Raw genomic sequence first — 17790 nt, forward strand, 5'->3', positions numbered from 1 at the left:
CTCGTCCGCTCCCCGCGCGGTGGGGCGTCGAGAAGACGGACCGCAGCGCATCGCCAGCACCTGGCTACTGGTTGTCCCCATTCCTGCCTTTCCCCTTGAATCTGACTTTCTCCTAGCTGCTACTCTCTGCTGCCAGAAGTGTCCGCTTACAGCGCCAACTTCCAAACACCTGTTAGAACATCTTTCATTTGCTTTCCTCTTCTGTGACTACTTCTAGAAACCATATCTATTTGTTTTCCTGTTTTCATATTAAAATCACGTGCCATCTTGTCCTTAAACTTCAAAAAGCCATTTATATGTTACAGGAGCTACCAGGCACAAACTGATTTTTTGTATGCTATACAAGAATTTACCACTGATTTCCTTAGCCTATGTTTGGAGTATGTGGAAGCACACAACAAGTCCATAGCTTTAGTGACTTCAGCTGAGCTGTAAGGATTAACGTAAGACAGAAGTCTGACTCAGTGTTTTTTGAATTTTCTTTAGAAAGATCTTGTTTGGTTAACATTAGAGACATTATTCTCAGAAGACAGCTCTTTTCAGATGGTGTTAGCCGTCACTTATCCTTCAACATGTAGCTCCTAGCTTATCTGTCAAACTTCCACGCTGAGAAGCAGGAGATGGCTGCCCCTGAAAACCCATTTCAATGTGATCAAAGCAAGTTTAAAGTAATTCTGGATATATAATAATGAGACACATTTGTAGCACATTTTTCCCTAAAGGGAACAAAAGACTACAGCCCTAGTTTACACAACAGGAAATGCCTGTGCAAGTAAATACAGTACTTCAGAATTGCGTATCTCAAGATAATTTATTGTTGCGGTATAGAGGTGAAGTAAGCTTCATTTAGCCTATCTTGAATGAGGACTTTGATTCAACTACAGAATCAGGGCACAGAACTCAAATTCTGTACAACAGCCAGTCACCGTTTGAAACGGAATAGAAACCAGCTAACTATCAAATATTAATAATTTATTCTTGTCCAGACAATACAAACCAGTAAACAGACACAAACGGATCTAAATCCAAGCACTTAATTCTCTCACCTCCCTGTATCCCCTTGTATAAATTAGAAACTAAATAGATACATCTTCTTTCTGTTCATATGTTTTGCAAGATACTGAAGATGTAAAGCTTAGTCCAACAGTTCACTCATGATGATTCTTGGGTTTTGCCACACTTAGGACTGTTTTCAGAAGCTGAGAAAGTAGCAGCTTCATATTTAAAAAAAAAATCTTTAATTTTTATTTAGTTTTCTTTCTTTTTTATTGTTTGGCTTCTGGTAATAACTTCATTAAATATCCAGCTCCAGAATGTTTGGTGAAAAGTTACAGCTGCAAAGAAAGGAGTACAAATACTTACTTTAAAATTAATAACAACCATGGCCTTCATCTCATCCAGACAATGTACCAGTCTTTCCAGACAAAAACCTCTGCACACAATACATACTTTAGGAAAATCAAAAGAAGTAAGCTATAAGGAAGTGCAATATATTAATGTGAAACCCCAAACTGGACTAGCCAGCTCTTTATTGTTTTCTTATACAATATTTTATGAAAAATTAAAAAAAAAATCAGATTTTTAGTCCAACTGCAAAAGCTAATGCGTATGCAGACCTAATAATGACATGATCACATTTCTGCTTACTATTTCCTTTTTTTTTTTTCTTAAGATACAGACAGCAAAAGTTCCTGCTCAGTAACAGAACAAAACTACTACGTATATTTGAAGGTTATTCCCACAGAAAGGTTTATCAGCTTCAGCAATATTCATTAGCTTCCAGACATTATCATAGGCCTTCACTTCCTCTCACTGAAGTCAATGGCGAGACTCTCATTGGCTTCAACAGGAGTTAAGCTCTCAAAGAATAAGGCAAGGATGATAACTTCTGTGCGGTTTGGAGTAATATGATAGGACTGGAATGCACCTTGAGACTTGTGTGACTACATGCAATTAACACCCAACAAAAAAAATAATAATAATCAAACAATGTTTCACAATAGGTCCTGAAACAACAAGTAAAATGAAGCAGATTCTTACAATGCTACGGAAACTAATACAAATGAAGCTTGATTAATACGGTGTGGGATTTTTTTAAAGCAATACAAATTTGTGATGTTAATTTGGTAATGAACGTGTTCTGAACAATACTACCCATAAATAATCAACGTGTTATGAAAGTCAATAAAAGTTTAACTCATTATTAAGATGTAATTAATGAGTATATTTATGCATACGAATTTTCTCATTTTATACTAAGCTTCAGAACTCTGTAAACTGTGAGGCATTCGTCGTGCTTAACATGGCAGAAAGTTGTATTACATCTCTTCATTATTTTATTCTGTTCAGTCCTCTTCCCATCAAACATGCAAACACTGTCATCACCATTTTTGGCTTCACTTCAACCAGATCATCTGGGAGAGCATATATACGAGCACCGATTTTTCGAGCAACTGAAATGGCATACCTTGAAAACAAGGGAAAATAAATATTGTTATTTTTCTTGCATCTACTAGTGTGCCAGGATTCACAACAAGAACAACAGATTTTAATAGCAGGATGTGCCTCTTCAGTCAGTATTTACACTCTATGAGAAAACGGACATTATTGTGAAGCAAGCATGTAGTAGTAATTGTATTGGCTGACATTTTGCTACTGGTTATCAACGCTTTTTTGTCAAAAACAATATGGATTGTGGCAGGCTATTAATAAACTAGTTGCAGTGGAGTGCTGGTAGGTCTTACCAGCCATGAATCTGAGTTCATATTTTAAATATGCTAGAAAAGTAGCTCTAGAATATTAGAATTTATAATCTATTTGAAACAAATCAACTAGTATTAGTGGAATATCTCTCTGTAAATCATTCATTACACCATAAATCCATGCATCTCCTGCACTTTAGGAAAATAGAAAGCATTCATTTAAAACTTACTTAGCATTATTCAATTTGTCTTGGTAAGAAAGATCTTCTCTCTTGACCATTTCTGGACGAACTGCTTTTGGTGCAATGGCATCTATTAAATCTAAGACAGGTAAACTAGTGCTAATTGATTTGTCCTAAAAGAGAAGACTCAAAAGATTAGTATAAGGAATTTGCTTTGATTATTCTCTTTTCACAATACAAAAACCCAGCAGCACATCTTACATGCCTATTGAAAGATAGCAGCGTGCTTTGTTACTTTATTGTGTGAAGGTTTTTCTCCCTCTTTATGAGGTCTATTGTTCTTTTCCACAATCAAAATTATAAGGTTCACACTCAATGCTGATATTATTATTCTTATTACACAAATGGTTTAAATTTATTTAATGAACGAAACTCCCCTCCTTCCCTAAGGAAGGAAGGAACTTTGAAAGAAGTCCAAGGACCAGACTTTCAAGACAACAAAAAGGTATCCACATTCCCCAACTACTTTTATTTTTCTCCTTTTCTTGTAATGGAACTATTTTCTGCAGTAGTTTATGGCTCATCCTTTTTATACTTTTTCAACCTAGATGGTATTCTGAGCTAATACAAGCAGTCTGTATTTTGTATTTAATACGCAGACATGTGTTTCCTTCTATTCTTAAAACAGCAAGTACTATTGCTGTTTTAAGACTAGAATATTTTTGCCCAGCTGTTAGGGCAGATAAGCAGCTGATGGTGCCAAACCAGCAGTCAGAGGACAGTGCCAGCGAGGCTGACTGAGGTGCTGAGCCCCCACAGGAACAAAGCCACACGACACAGCTGCCGTCGCCACCAGGCCAGAAGTGTGATTTCTAATTCAGTGAAGTCCCATACAGCCACCACATTAATTATACACTTGAAAATAGTAATAGCTTGAAGACATTGAATGCACAGAGTATCTCCCCAAGACCATAAGACAAAGCCCACGCTTTTGTCATTTTCATTGTTTGAACTAACAGCAATTCAATAGAACTTTGCTTTTATAGTCCACAATAAACATCAGGGACCTCTGCTTTCTCTGCTACACAATCTGCTCGCTGCAGTAACCTCAAAATACAGACAAAAACTCAAACTGTGAAAGACAACATATACGTGAATGCTGTCAAAAATCAGTAGTAAAAAAAGGCATACTGAATAATGTCACTTTACATCAGTAGCTCCTTATCTGTATTGGTCTACCATCAACTGAATTACCTTAAAATACACCAGTGCCTCCCCCCGTGCCAAAACCATAGGCATACCAAAAGCAAGATGTTGGGACAGATTCTCCTCCTACTTTCAACATATATATACCACCATTATTACAATTTATGTAGAAATAAGAGAAGCAGCAATCCCTTTTAAGAAGATAAAGACCTAAGTTATCTTCTAGAGTAAAAAAATAAATATTTTGTTCTATAAAATTATTTGATATTACTTTTTGCCTAATGCTTATCTAATTGAATTTAATAACACAGTGAGCTCTCAAATATTTAACTTGCTAGGTTCTTGTGTTTCTGTTGTGAACACAGGCAGAACTGTTTCAGAGTACACAATGAACCTACGTAAGAATGTTGTATTTGCATGCAAGTGCAATTATTAATCTACCATTTCTAAGGAAAGAGATTCACACAGCACGACACACCTAACATACATATGACTTCTTTCATGTTTAACCCTTTAACAATGCGAAAGAAAAGCTTCCTTTATCAATTTGTTCCTATCTGCTAAATGGGAAAAGCTCCTGTTTTGTACAGGTCTGCTGCACATCAGCAGTGCCGGTGAAGACAAAAAATGTCGCTGGTTAACTTGGGCTCCCTCTCCTGGCTCTGTCACACACGAGTACATCTTTTTGACCAGCTGTTTTTAAAAATAGCGATTCCCCCCTCCCAGTAATTCCAAAATTGTTCTTCATGTTTGTACAAGCATGACAGTGCCTATATCCAAAAATCTGGAAGATACGTGACACACCATGCCCAAACATTGGTAACTTCAGACAGAAGGCCCTTTCAAAATTTAGCCTTTTTATTGTTTTGTTTTGAATCTTACAGCAGCAATTAGAGGTTTTTTTCTTATTAATAGATTTGTAAAATACTTTTGAAGAATCACAGACTGTCAGAAATATCTCCTTATACAATTACGCTAGCTGACGGCAGAGCCACTGTTAAAGCCAAATTGTTAACAGATCAAGTTAAAAATCCCAGATCTGATTACATGTGGAAAAAAGAAAAGTAAATTAATTTGATTACCTTGAAACTTGTAATTGAAGTTTTCTTATTTGCTTTTGCAAGTGTCTGATTCACCCACTTAATAATAATTTCATCATTTACTTTTTCCCCCTCTCCAAGGTCTGATAGTACGTTCAAAGTGTACCTTTAATGAAGAAAAGAGTCTGAGTTAGTGAGTCGTTAACAGTACAAACCTACAAGCAAAAGTAAAATGTTACCTCAGCAAAGAAACAATGCCGAGTACTCATCTTCATAAAGTACCCTTACCTTACAAACTATTCAGTACTTTAAATCACTTCTTCAGTTGTTGCAAGAATAAAATAACATCCCAAAACTCAAAATATTCACTGTTACATCTTCTTCATATATTTGTTTTACTCAGCACATCATAACTAATTTTACTTCATGAGCTTAAGTACAAGTCACCTTGAAAACTGAATCCTAAGTCTGAGAAACAAAAAGCACTAAGTGTTTTGGGGTAGGTGTAAGAAAATTAACTTGTGGAAAATGTTTGCAATAAAATACTCTTTATTGAAATAATTTTATAATATTTTTTTTCCTGCTCAGTACACTAGCAAGATTTTGTTTTGATAATTACATTTTTTTACTTTATGATAATTTGATTATAATATTATTTGATTTTATGATAATTACATTACTATAGCTGTGATGGCCTAAAAATTTCTTCCCATTTTAACTTTCATAGCATACATCACCTCTTCCTATTTATCTTTCTTTTTTTTGATTTTACAAATATTGAAATTACTCTCTACTTACAGAAAGATACATGGAATCAACATGAAATAAACTGCTCTTTTTACTTGCTGCAGGATTTATAGTTTTAATCACAGTTTTTAGTATGTAAGGTTTTAATTGTCTCTATAAATGGATGTGTACACATACACACTATTGTGGTTTCAACCATTACACAGTATGCAAAACTACAAAAAAGGTATAAAAGTTTATCTTAGAGAAGAGGGGTATTTAGAGATGGCTCTCTAAAATACCTGTTAAGTGAGCTGAACACTAGCTTTAATTTTTCTTGATATACAGACACATAAACACACATGGACAGATACATATATAGACACATCTATCATATGCTGTGCCTAACTTACCTTCTCATCAGCTGCCATACCAAAGCCAAAGTCAGAGTTGGATTACCCTCATTTAGATCGTGTCCAGCAATACCAACCAGTGAGAATTTGGCTTTTGTCTTCCCGAGTTCTACTGCATAATTGCAATTCTCAATCTAAAAATAAATGTTGTGTGCAAATAATAACACCTTAGTATTTCTATAATACGGACTTACAGTCTATGTGTTTTGAATTACTTTGGCTTACTGTTACCTATGGTGAGATTTGGAGCTAGAGAAAGATTTCTAGCCTTTCTACACTGTGATTAAAATAACACAGTTTTTACTATAAGTGAAAGCATGCAAGATTCCAACGACAATCTTTTTTCACACTTGAGAAAACCAAGGTCACTTCCACGACAGTCAACGAATTAATATATACTTACATCAAAACTGAATTTGGAAAAATATTGAAGTGTGTTAAACAGACAGTATTTTTTTTCCTCTACATTTCTGTTTTCATAATGATCACAAAACTAACTGAAAGCTTGGACTCTGCAAGTCTTGCACAAATTCTCCAGGCAGCACATAAATTTGCTCTGTGAGGAAACACCTCACAATATAAGAGCATCAAGCAACGATAGCTGTGTCAGGCCTAAAACTTTTACTTGTATACCCTAACTAGACCCTAAATTAAATATTGCCAAAAGATGTCCACATCTAGAAACTAGAGTAATATATGCTGTAACTACTATTTATTCCTTGGGATAATACCTGGAAGATTTTTATATTCTTTTTTTCCCCAGGACTGTCTCAGTAGCATGCAAATCTAGACAACCCAGATTACTACAAACAGCAGGAAGGGAGACAGTGAAACGGACAGTATGACGGAGTATCTACCCACCTTTTTCATATTACCACCAAGTAATGGATAAGGAGGTTTGTTGACGTGGTTCCAGTCAACTGGCACACGAGTCATATCATACAGTTGGAAGATTATTAAAGCATCAGAGAGGTCACTAAACCAGAGTAGAACAGTGTTTTTTAGTACAAGAGCTCATGTTCACAATGAAAATGTTAAGTACTTGAGAATTCTTGAATTAAGTTGCTGAAAAATTCCAGTCACAAATAAAAATTTGTGTCATTCTGTGAAGAAACTGGCCTATATCATATTGCTTGATTTCTGTGATTATTTACATTAAATTGTACATTTAATTTCATTATTTTAACAAATCTTGGTGAATTAAGCACAGTCACTGGTTTTCCCAACTTTTAATTAAATAATTGTTTTCACAGGGTAGGCACGGATAAAACACCTAGCTAAAGAGTTTTCATTTATTGATCTTGTTTTAATTTCCTCAGAACTTTCCAAGATATTAAACATTCACGCTTTATCTGCACATACAGATGTATTTTGCTAGAGAATAATCTAAACCACTGTACTTATCTTGTGAAAAAAAGGGTATTAGGAAAAGTATTATTTTCCCATTATACATTGCATTCCTGATAATTCCCTAATTCCCTTCAGCTGCTTGCTAAATGAAATTCTCCCTGTTAAGCTATCTACAGATAGTATCACTTTACAGAGGTCAGAAAACAGAAATAAATGAAACCTAACTGCAAGTATACACAGAAGCAGATGTTCCCAATTGCTCCCTATATCCCATCTTTTATTGATAGGATTTGAATCAACTGCTGTCACGATTTGAAAATTATCAGAAGCACCTAAAAAGGCCATCGTTTTGAGGGAATACCACACTGCATAGATTCTTACAGTCTACTCAGCAGGCATCTATCCTCTCTTACAGTTTAGAATTACATTACTGTTTTAATAGGTTTGTGGTCATTTCATCTGCCATGAGAGAAAGTAAAAATCATGCATTATATAACACAATTATCTCAACCTTTCAAAAAACATAATTCAAAGTACAAGTGAGAGAAGCCCATCAAAACCTGTTAGATTTTGTAGTATCTCTAGATCATAAGTAGAATTCTGGACTCAGATACTGCTTAATGAGGTTCTACAGACCAGTTTTGAAGTTCCTATCACGTTGTGTGGAAACCTGGAAATCACTGTTCTAGTAGAAATACAACTTCCCTTTCTTCTTCCCATCTTTCTTCCCCTGTTGTTCAAGGGAAATCAAATTATTGTTTAAAAAAAAAAAAAAAGCCTTACCTGTATAAGTGATTAACATATGGGCTTACACCCAGTGAATTCATCCAGTTTCTGAAAGTTCTTTCTTCCTTACTTTCTCCTACATTGACAAATATAATTCTATATGAATTATTGGAGAAAAGACTTTAATAAGCAACGTTTAAATGACTCTCATACACCTGTTCCCGCCCCCCCCCCCCCCCCAAATATGAGTTCATCCTTCCCCAACAGTAGTCCCTACTGGCCAATAAGTGGAAGGAATTCTATCAGAGTCCCTCAGTTCTGGGGACAAGGTCAGAGGCACTACAAGGAGTACGATTAGACTACATTTTTCTGTGTAAATACAATTTGGTAAAAATACAGAAATAGACAGTTTGTCGGTTATATTTTAGATAATTAATATATCATGGAGAAAAGAGTGATGATTAGCAGTAATTTCCTAAAACCAAGATTAGTGGAAATTGCATTCAACAGTATCTTTAAATGTGTTTGAAATGGCATATTTTTATTAAAAGTTAGTGCTAACACAATTATTGCAACTGCATCAAACTCCAGAAACAACAGCTCCACTTCTCTCCACACAGGAGTTCCCACCATTCATTTGTGAAGGTCCTCCCCAAAGCACTAGACCTCACTTTTTTAGTGTTTAAAACTGGAGACTTAGCAAGGCAGTACTGTATTGATTAAATTTGCGAAGCTATTTATATTCTGCCAAAGGGACCAGTTATTCTTGGGGTTTTAACTAGCAACTCTGATTATGAGAAATACAGAAAATTCAGTAGGAAAAAAACCCCAAAACACAGCCATTCACTTTCCTGACTTAGATTGTTTTTATCTGTTGTAATCCTGAGTTCCTAAACTAACCTTCTTTCCCTATAAAGTTACAGTTTGCAGTAATACATTAATTTTCTACATACAACATTTCCTAAATTTTAGCAATGTATCTGTGTCCAGTTGCACGCAAATGAGTGCTGCATAAGCTGTTTTCTCTTATATCAAAGAAAAGCACTTAAGAAAATATTTAGCCTGAATACGTGAGCTTGGAATAACCTCATCACTTTGTTCCCCTGGGCTGATAATCCACCGTTAGGAAAACGGAAAGGACATTGAGGAGGGAGAAAACATCCCCAAACAATGAAAGAACAGACTTCTCAGTCCTCAAACACGTAAAAATCTGAGTAAGAGCTTTCTTTGCTATTTTCGTTTGTTCCTCAGAGGATAATGGTACTGAGTTTGTCTAGTGAGGCTTATGTAGTATGAAAACTACCTCATTTAGTACTGCAGTTCTATATTGACTACAGGACAACGAATGTTTTTCCAAACTGAAGCTACTCTATAAACATGTATTTATCACTACAATAGAAAGAAAACCTCCGTAATATTATTTTTCCATGAAACAGACTTATGTCATAACATCAATTTTTAGATAGAGGTTACAATTTTAATCTAGGTCTCTTCCCTTTTTCCAAAAAAGCTCTGGACTTCAAACTATATTTATATAAAAATTAAGAAATTTCAGCTATAATTGACATTCTCCAACAGAATAAATTTTATTTTAAAAGTTCCAGCCATCTTACCAGTTACTTTCATTTCCAATTATTATGAAATAGATTATATTCATCCTACTGATATATTTTCTTTCTAAATTATGAGGTCTTTCATATGCAATTTAAACTAGTATTTGTTTCAAATATTTACATGTAAAAATTACCAAAGTCACTAATGAATACATGCCGAAACAAAGAAAAATAATACCCTGCAAGGTCTTCAGGCAGTCAGCTTTGTTTCACATACTTCTTACCACAACAAAGTTTAAAAGACAATACAAAACAAAGTCATTAAAAACATCCCTATTTTTCCACAAAAAAAAAAAGATACAATAAAAATAATTTAAGTTTATAAAGAGTCGCTTAAGAGGTTATAATATTTTGAAGCAAGTCCCTTTTGCTTTTTTCTTCTTTGAAGTTTTTAGGCTTACTGAGCTTTGAGTTGGTTTGCGATACCCAAAATACTGACTGCAAAGTGCTTTTAGGCACACTTGCCCATTGCAAAGACAGAAACAAGATTATTTAATGAACTCTTACTAGACAAAGCGTAGTTAAAAAAACAGATACTCAGCAACTGCACTCAGACTAAGAATTTTAAAACGCATGCTTAACACTGTCGAAAGTATCCAAAGTAGTCAAGCGAGAGCATGCAAGTTGGGCAGCACCCTTTCGGATACTGGGAATCCAGGAATTAAACCCAGCATACTCCATTTAATATGCCACTCTCAACAATCCCTTTATCATGCAACACAAGCGTTCATAAGTTTTCCAGATGGCTGAGAACTGACCAATTTTTTTCTCTCTATTCTTTTATTCAAAGTATACCTTGTGATCCTATCAGGTGCATATCTTCTGCTGAGTGGTGCAGCAGATAGCCAAAATCATTGGAAAACTGCAGAAAGGGGGCAGAGCTACACAAAAGAGAGAGGAGCAAATTTGGTAGTATCCTTTATATTTATTGCCATCTCTTTCTTTGAGATCATTATACTATGGAACTGAGTGGGGAGTAGCCATAGGGATGGGGTCAAGAACCTAAAGGGGCTCCAAATACCTATGAGCTCAAGATGCAGTTTGCACCCTATGTTCCACTGGCCTCAGTGGGAGTAGTTAACCCTCTCCTGGTAACTGCCTTGAAAGGCTGCCAGCAGACTAAGCACCAGCAGCAGAGGACATCTACACTGGAGGAAACATGGGTGGACAGAAGTCCTTCCTCTTCTTCCCCGCAAGAACTCAGCTTTCTGTGTGACGTAGACTCCAAACTCTGCTGCCTTCCCCACAAGCGAGAGGTTCCTCAGAGCAACAGCAACACCCAGTTAAAGGTCATGCATTGACTGAGGTCAGGACTCCCGCCCTCCATCTCCACGTAATACCAAACGTTCATTTTGCTATGTGGGTACCTGAGGGATGTGCTCTCTGCATACAAGCGCACATCACCAGACTTTTCAAGCATTGTCAGAGCAGATGTCAATTTATGCACAGTGTGTGTTGTCTTAAACGAAAGAGAACAGCCACATCATACTCGTTGGGTGGAAGAGTCACTGAAAAGATGGAATTTATGCAGGAAAATGGGAGACTTTCAGAAAGCTGTACTCACCCACACATGCCTAGAGCTTTACATCTTGGGTCATGGAAGGCCCCTACTGGTTAAACCCACAGAAGGATCTATATGGCATTTGACTTATTGCAAGTCCTGCACCCATTTTACATGCATCATGTTAGACCTGTGGGGATTTTCTTCTTCTGTTTTACTTATGATGGCATATTAAAGCAATAGAAAAATACAAGAACAATGCAAAAATCAACCAGAAAAGGACAGAGATGATTAAAACACTAGAAAAAAAAAAGAAGAAAAATTGCAGAATAAACACTTTTATGAGTACAGAAAAGTACTAAATACAGTACCTACATTAGGAGGGGTCAAATCTGGATTTCATGAAGCAAAATAGGAAAGCATTATAAATTATGAGTCAGATTTCAACAGACAATCCATGGTGAAACTATAAAGAAATTAATGTCTTATATTTTATATCACTACCTTGAGAAAACACCAGTAAACCCACAGGATTTTATGGAAAAATAAAACAAATTAACAGAAAAACTTATTAACGACATCATCTTTTGGCTGAAATAACTATTTTGATGGTTTAGATCTACATTACACCACAGAAGTTATTATTTGGGGGGCTAATGCCTTTGAATAGATAACACCGGCATGATTATCCATCTCTAAAATACATATATTATAAACAGCGTGTTAAATTTGGCCAGTATTTATCATTACAAAATCTAGCATTTGGGTGATTGTAACTTTTTACAAACTGACTTTGATCTCTTCGAAATGTTTTAGGGAAGTTCAGAATGTAGTTCAGCTGTTTTTTGCCATGCCAATGAAAATTCTTCTAAATTTGACCAAGTTTTCAGTATTTCGAATCACACCTGCAACTTTAAGTTCAGAACAGAGTAGCTGAACTGAACATAGTCCACCTCCACACAGCTCCTGTATACATTTCCAAGAGCGTACATTTCTAACAAAATTGCAGCTGAGGAAGAGCAGGCCTTTCCTTCAATCATTTATCCTGGATAGCAGGGACTGCAGTGACTAGGGATATCACAGCTGAAAAGGGAATACTAGCTCCTGTGCTCTGATACCTCTACCGCAGGGGACACCCAGCTGAAACTAGAAGAGCAGGAAGCCTGGGACAGGAGTGGTCTGCGGGATACAAGATTTGTGACATAGGGATGCAGCAGAGCAGACAAATTATGAAAAAAAAGAGGAGCAAAGGAAGATGGACTCACCTAGATGGAAAGGAAACCTGATAGGAACAGTAAGAGGAAGGCAGGAGTAGGCAGTGCAGAGGAATGTGTGAACATTGCTGATGATTCTCCCGAGTGTGGCACCCCTGATTCTCACCATTCCTTTGAGATCAGTGAACAACTGTGAAACACACTGGCAGGAGCCGTTTCATTATCCTAGATTAGCCGGTCCACAGGAAAGGTAACAGCCAAAGATTGCTACCCATTATGCCTCCATCTTTAGCATTAGGGATTGGAATGGTACAGTTGAAGTCCAAACTTGCTGATATGCTAGGATCTCTATAGGTTGCTGATGCAATAGATTAATATAGATTGCTGATACATAAGCTTCCCCCCCCCTCAATGTTTCCTACTTTAAAAGGCAACAAACTAATCCACACACACACACATATACATAAACACAATATGTGAAAAGTACTTTAAGGGACTATTACAGTTGCATAGTATAGCACTGCAAATTAGGGAAAGCTAGAATTTATGCATCAGCTAAGATACCAATAGTATGGAAAGAAGCACAGAAAACTAGAAAGGGAGCAGAAGGACAGTTTTTGCTTCTGCAAATGAATGATAGATGGTTATTCAGGAATAGCCTTTGGTCAGGCTAACACAAGTGAATAATATTGACAGTAACGGGGACTTCTACTGCAGGCTTATATGGAAAGCTACTGAGAAAGCTCTTAACACAGGCACCATCACACAGGGATCCTATATCACAACCTAGAAGGAATACTTAAACAGAAATCACGAATATTCTTATCTCCTATATGCTTAGCAAGTTGAGTACCTTCTAATAAATTGAGATCGTAAGATGAATTGTCAGGCTTGTTTAGGGCTGGATATGTATTAAAGAGATTTGCAACAAAAGCCAAATTGAGTTTAGGGTTGCCTGCAACCACATCAGCTGGAGTTACAAACTGTCTGCAGCCCAATTTATCTGCCTGTTGGAGCATGTATTCAGCCCTCCTCAAGTCATTTTTATCCTAAAAGAAAAAAAAATAAATTAATTTGTAATGAATACTAGCATGTTTTCATTCTTTACTGAATCTTCAGTTTGGCAAATCTTTAAACGACCCACGCCAGTGTCTCCCTCATGCCCCCAGTGCCTGAGCTACCTCTTACAGACTGTAACAATTACCCTCTCCCCACCTTCCTTACACTTTCTTTTAGTCCTTTGCTTCTGTCGCTGCCTGCACAGCAACCCTCACAAATCACAGCAACAGCAGTAGCAACCAGAGGTGTAGTGATTATATTTCCATTTCCAGACTGTTGATTCCTGCACTGCATATTCTGCTGGATATGCAATAGATTCACCATCACTGCTTTAAAAGGATATTCTTAACCCTAGTAATTACAGATGATGCCCCAAATCCTCCATAAGACTCTGAATGCTCCAGAATGTGACAATCCACTACCTTGCTTTCCTTTTAATATTTTTGCCTCTGAATCATCTTAAGTTGGTAACCTATGTGTTATTTTGTTTGTTCATCCTTATTATTAATCTACATAGAATAAATCAGTCTTCAAAACCTCGTAGCATGTACTTTTTGCCTTTAATCTTCACAAAACTAAGAGTAACTATATATAGGGAAATGAGTTAGTAATTTAATTACTATCAGAATTCAATAACAGTCAGTAATTCATCGTTGGTACACTCAACCAGAAACTTGCTCTAGAACAAGAAGTTGTTATATGTTATTAATATTGTGGTTTATAACCCACTACAGAACATGATCATATGAACTGTAGGAAATTACAGGCGAAAAAAAAATTACTATCCTTTCCTCACTCCCCAAAAATACCCCAAAACAAAAGCAAACAAACAAAACAGAGCCCTCCTCATGAAGGAGTTTGAGAGGACTAAGGCTTGCATGCAAACATAGTATTGCACACGGGTTTTCATTATCATAATGAATAACAAGACTCTACTTAAAATTCTGATTAATAGATGGATATCTGTATTTTAGGCAGGCAGTCCAGTTTTGGATCAAATACATTCTTCAGAATAATCCTTCCAACAAGCATTATTTAGCAGCTTAGAAAAAAAGTGTTTTCACATCTACCTAGGCTGGGTTTAGACCCTCTATCCTTTTACAACTTAAAACTTGATGGTTGCCACAGTTTCCTTTTCTGCTGGTTATTGGAAGGGCTCGCGTGTTATTTCTGAATACTATTTGGTTTGAGAAAGGATCACAAGGTTTGTGAAGTCTACACTTTCTCCTTGTCTGAATTCCAGAAGAGCAGAACTGAAGCAGGATGTTGTAATATTCATGTTGGAGGACCCAAGTGAAAATAAAAAACAGTTAGACACTACTCCAAGTAAAACATAGCTCCAAATTTTAGACTGTAGGATGCGTTATCCTGTTTCAGCAGCACCCTGGAACTTTACTCAAGTTTTTACCCATTTAAGCTTTTGTGACATTGAGGAATCTGACTGAGTTTTTGTATGTGTTACAAAACAAAAGGGGATTCTGGGACAGCCTTGTAACCAGGATGTTGGATACATACACAGAGGTCTTGGATAATTCCAGTCTAATTTTATGTTTCTGGATACTTACATGAAATCCTGAAAAGTCAATTTTAATAGGCAATTCATCAGGGTCATCTCCTTTGGGTGCAATCTGATTTAACAGATGGTAGTATGCTCTTGAATCCTAAAACAAGCAGTGCAATAATTTTTTAAAAAATGAGCAAGTATATAGCCTTTCGTAGCCATTTACTGCTCTTACAGTCCAATTCAAAAGCCACACAAGTAAAAAATATGGCAACCTAATTTCAGAGAATGTAGATGAGGTCATACAGACATTTTACTATGGTATTTCACATAGAACTTACTTAGCCAGATAAGAGAGAAAATGAATGTTTGCTAATTATTCCAGACAATGTTAGTTAAATTTATTCTGCTGGATGAACTCGACATCTTTAATTAAGATATTTAAGGCAAATTTATATAGGTTACCCACAAAAACAAAAAAACAAACCCCAAAGTCCAATATGGATCTTATTCATTCACTATCCTTTTCAAATAGACTGTTTTATAAAAAATTCTCTTTCTTAATCAATGAGGTAATTGGAATTAAAAATGGAGAGCAAAGTGGCTTTTTTAGGATGAATCTATAGTGACAAAAGAAATTATGTTTATCTGGTTTTTTTTTCCCCATGAAGAAACTAGGAAAATAAAACAAAAACCTGATAGTTTTAGAAGTATTTAATACTTTTCTTAAACAGCATGTAATATTTTCATCATAGTAGCAGTGTTCATGTAAAACCTTTGTTGAGGTTTGCTTTAATAATAGCCTTCTTGTTGGCATTTCAAAATATACAACTAGCAACTGATGACGTGTTTTTCTTCATTGAAAAGAGGTCTTATCAGCATAGAGAATCTTCCTCCTTGGCTTTTAGTTTTTAAAAGTTGGGTTTTTCTCTCTTTAACTGCAGTTACTACAGTACTCATGCAGAATGACTGAGGAGAGAAGAATTATGCAGGTCTGCCATATGCCCCAAGGAACCAGTATGGCTTTCAGTCCCATTGTGTCAGTAAATTGTCACACCAGCAAAGCACAGGGACTGAGGAGGGCTGCTCTCTCCTTAGATCAAGAATCAGTAGCTATTCCAGACAGCCCTCTGAATAACTGTTCTTTCCTCAAGAGGTTTCCTACTCGTGTAGAATGCTAGGTGTGAAGGGCAATCATCGCTAGCAAACATGCACTGGCAGGAGCTCTAAAGCCATACACTTCTTCCTTAAAACAACAAAAGAAATAAAAGATGGGTTTCTGTGGATCCAGGAGCCAGGAAGGATGGACAGGAAAAAGGTAACTGATACGGTAGTGTTCATTGTCCCGTGTAACATTAGAACTTCCCTGAATATGAGCTTGTCGGAAATATTTGTTTTACACTGATGTGATAATGCATGATACGAGCCACTGAACAGGATATGAGAGATCAAAACGATGCTCTTTCAAGTACTGAAAAATGCAAGATGAACCTATAGCCAGAAAAAGCATATGGCTACTATTTTTCTAAATGCTTCTGATTTGGCTCATTTGTTTCTACACATAGCGTGTTTAAATACCATTATGTTCTATTATCAGAGCGATAACTACATACCTTAATGTCTTGGCTGAAGTTACTGATTTTCTGCCACCCTGCATTGGCCAGATGGTAGTTCACCCAGCGCAGCAAGAGCTCTTCTGGGGAAAGCTTCATTAACTGATCTAGTTCTTCCCCTTCATTTAGCAAGGCGATAAGAGCTAAAAGCAAGTTTGAAAGAAAGCTGAAATCATTGCTTTTGCGATCTCAGTTAATTAAAAATTGTGGACATTGCTATATCTGGCATTACTCTTACCTTCGTTTCTGGAGATCTCAATATCAGCAAAAAGACCAACTTTAATGATCTGCCACAAGAGTCCTAATACCAAGTGTGGTTTTCCTTCTTGCAAGTCTTGTGATCCAATATTGACAACTGTACAGCCAATAGCAGATGCTGAGTTCAGAGCCAGGTTTAGGTTTTCCTATTTGGAATATCATTATTGAACGATCATTATGCGATCATAATTCTTAGTAAATTTATTCATATTAAATTTTATAAGTTTCAGAAGTTAGAGGAAATAATGCATTAGTTCAATGGCTCCCAGGGGAAAAATGGCACTCTGCACACAGTTTTTTGTGAACCACCATGTATCTTACCAAAATTTAATGGAAAACGTTATTCACAGAGTTTAATATGGACCCACCAAAAAATCATGGACCACCTTCAGCAGCTTGGATCGCCGAGGAATACCCTAATCAAAGTATTTTTTGTAACTTGAATCACATACACAAATTAAACAGTATTGCTCAAAATATCAGGGGCTTGATCCTGTGGAAAAACATGCTCATATGGAATTCTGCCCTGTGCAGGAGGCTACTAACATCACTGTAATCCCATTTGGATCTTATACATTTATTCAAGCAATTGTTAAACTGTAAGTGAACAGATAGCATAAGAAAATCATGGCAATTCAACATCCTGACACTCAAAGTAGAGCTAATGATTGTCACAGATGAAATAT

The 17790-nt window shown here is 36.3% G+C and overlaps 1 protein-coding gene across 3 annotated transcripts in view; it reads right to left on the reverse strand.

Moving 5' to 3' along the window:
- Positions 1-822: 822 nt before the first annotated feature.
- PLS1 (plastin 1) overlaps positions 823-17790 on the reverse strand; it is a 47798-nt gene continuing 30830 nt past the window's right edge. For all 3 annotated transcript variants that reach the window (XM_063337818.1, XM_063337820.1, XM_063337821.1), the window contains exons 7-16: positions 17085-17250; positions 16847-16989; positions 15298-15393; positions 13527-13722; positions 8403-8481; positions 7131-7245; positions 6270-6403; positions 5173-5296; positions 2933-3057; positions 823-2467 (exon numbers count right to left, since the gene is read on the reverse strand). In XM_063337818.1, the coding sequence (XP_063193888.1) occupies positions 2332-2467; positions 2933-3057; positions 5173-5296; positions 6270-6403; positions 7131-7245; positions 8403-8481; positions 13527-13722; positions 15298-15393; positions 16847-16989; positions 17085-17250 (1314 nt within the window). In that variant the 3' untranslated portion in view covers positions 823-2331. The remainder of the gene's footprint in view (positions 2468-2932; positions 3058-5172; positions 5297-6269; positions 6404-7130; positions 7246-8402; positions 8482-13526; positions 13723-15297; positions 15394-16846; positions 16990-17084; positions 17251-17790) is intronic.

The sequence above is a fragment of the Chroicocephalus ridibundus genome, chromosome 6 (assembly GCF_963924245.1).
Source record: "Chroicocephalus ridibundus chromosome 6, bChrRid1.1, whole genome shotgun sequence".
NCBI lineage: Eukaryota > Metazoa > Chordata > Aves > Charadriiformes > Laridae > Chroicocephalus > Chroicocephalus ridibundus.